This window comes from Frankliniella occidentalis, unplaced genomic scaffold, assembly GCF_000697945.3.
Source record: "Frankliniella occidentalis isolate FOCC.00 unplaced genomic scaffold, Focc_3.1 Scaffold2521, whole genome shotgun sequence".
In the NCBI taxonomy this organism is placed as follows: Eukaryota; Metazoa; Arthropoda; class Insecta; order Thysanoptera; family Thripidae; genus Frankliniella; species Frankliniella occidentalis.
In genome coordinates, this window is record NW_026269602.1 from 6,535 (window position 1) to 7,765 (window position 1,231).

The following is a 1,231-nucleotide window of genomic DNA, read 5'->3' on the forward strand; positions in this document are numbered from 1 at the left end:
CGCGCTGGCTTGTCGCGGGATCACATATCGTCTTGGGCGGCAGGGGCCGCATGGCGCCCGTGCGAGCGAAGGGAGTTTGCAATACTGAAGCTCTCATAACGCCTGATAGGCAGGCAAAATCGTGCTTGCAGTGCATTCGTGTACTGTGGGGATGCCTATCCCGAGTCTCGCGGGCGCTGTCATCCCCGTCATTTATTGAATGAATCTGAGGAAAACGGGCGTACTCTCTGGACGATACACATAGGTACACCTGGATTAGAGACAGGTCACAAAGTTCCTTCTGCTTCTCGAGAGTCACTTTAGATGAGAATGCAAAAATAAAAATGAATACGGAATTGGCGAGGGCAGTGGAAGCAGAACGTAGGCGCCCCCCGTCCGACTAACTCCCGGCCGCACCTTGACTTTGGAAAGAAAAAGAGGTGGGGGCTTAATGCCCGTGGCCGAGAGCGGGTGCGAGAGAGACACCGTCGGGGGCGGCGAGGCGAACAAACAGCGCGCTGTCCCGGGCCGCCAGTAGCGACGCGCACCTCTTCTGGCCAAGACGTTTGGCGCGATAAACGCAAATAACACCCATCACGGAGCAACCGTTGCCGCGCTTCGGATAGGAGCTTATTCGAGCCGACCGAGTCGTGATAGTGAGCGGTTGCGACGCTGTGCGCTGCCGGTAGTGAAGTGAAGCAGTGCAGTGGTAGTGATTCCGTGATGAGCATCGAAACGAACATTATATTTTTTTATCGAAACAAACAAAACGACTCTCCGCCGTCCTTGTCCTAGTGAAAGAGTGATAGTGTGCAAGAAGCTGTAAAAGCTACCCGGTTGTGCAAAAATGCCGGTCCTCGCGTCGGAAACCAAGACGCGGAAGGTCAAGTCCCGGACCACCGCCAGCTCCGTGGAGTACCCAGATGTGAGTGATCAGCTGCTCTCGCGGGCTGAGCCCCACCTGCCGCCGCCCCGTCACAGGGTCAGGACATAAATGCCCGGCTGGGCGGCGGTGTACGCAGATAGATATCATTTTCGCTCCGCTCTTAAACTCCTTTGCATCAGGTGTATTGTATTTCGCAATTTGCTCCGCCGACCGCAATCTTTAGGCTAATTATTCGCGAAGCTCACTCGCTGGGATCGCTGCTCGCGAACGCGGAACAGCAGGTGCGCCCAGGTGTCCTTGTCGCGAGTGAGGCGCGGGGCGGCACCAGCTGGTCAGAGCAGGTGACGTCACCTCCTGGGACCCCCC

At 56.8% G+C, this 1,231-nt stretch overlaps 1 protein-coding gene across 1 annotated transcript in view; it reads left to right on the top strand.

The window, feature by feature from the left end:
- Positions 1-505: 505 nt before the first annotated feature.
- The window catches only part of LOC127751968 (uncharacterized), a 5,384-nt gene continuing 4,658 nt past the window's right edge, over positions 506-1,231 (top strand). Inside the window, exon 1 of the mRNA XM_052276320.1 lies at positions 506-904. Within this exon, the coding sequence (XP_052132280.1) occupies positions 827-904 (78 nt within the window). The 5' untranslated portion in view covers positions 506-826. The remainder of the gene's footprint in view (positions 905-1,231) is intronic.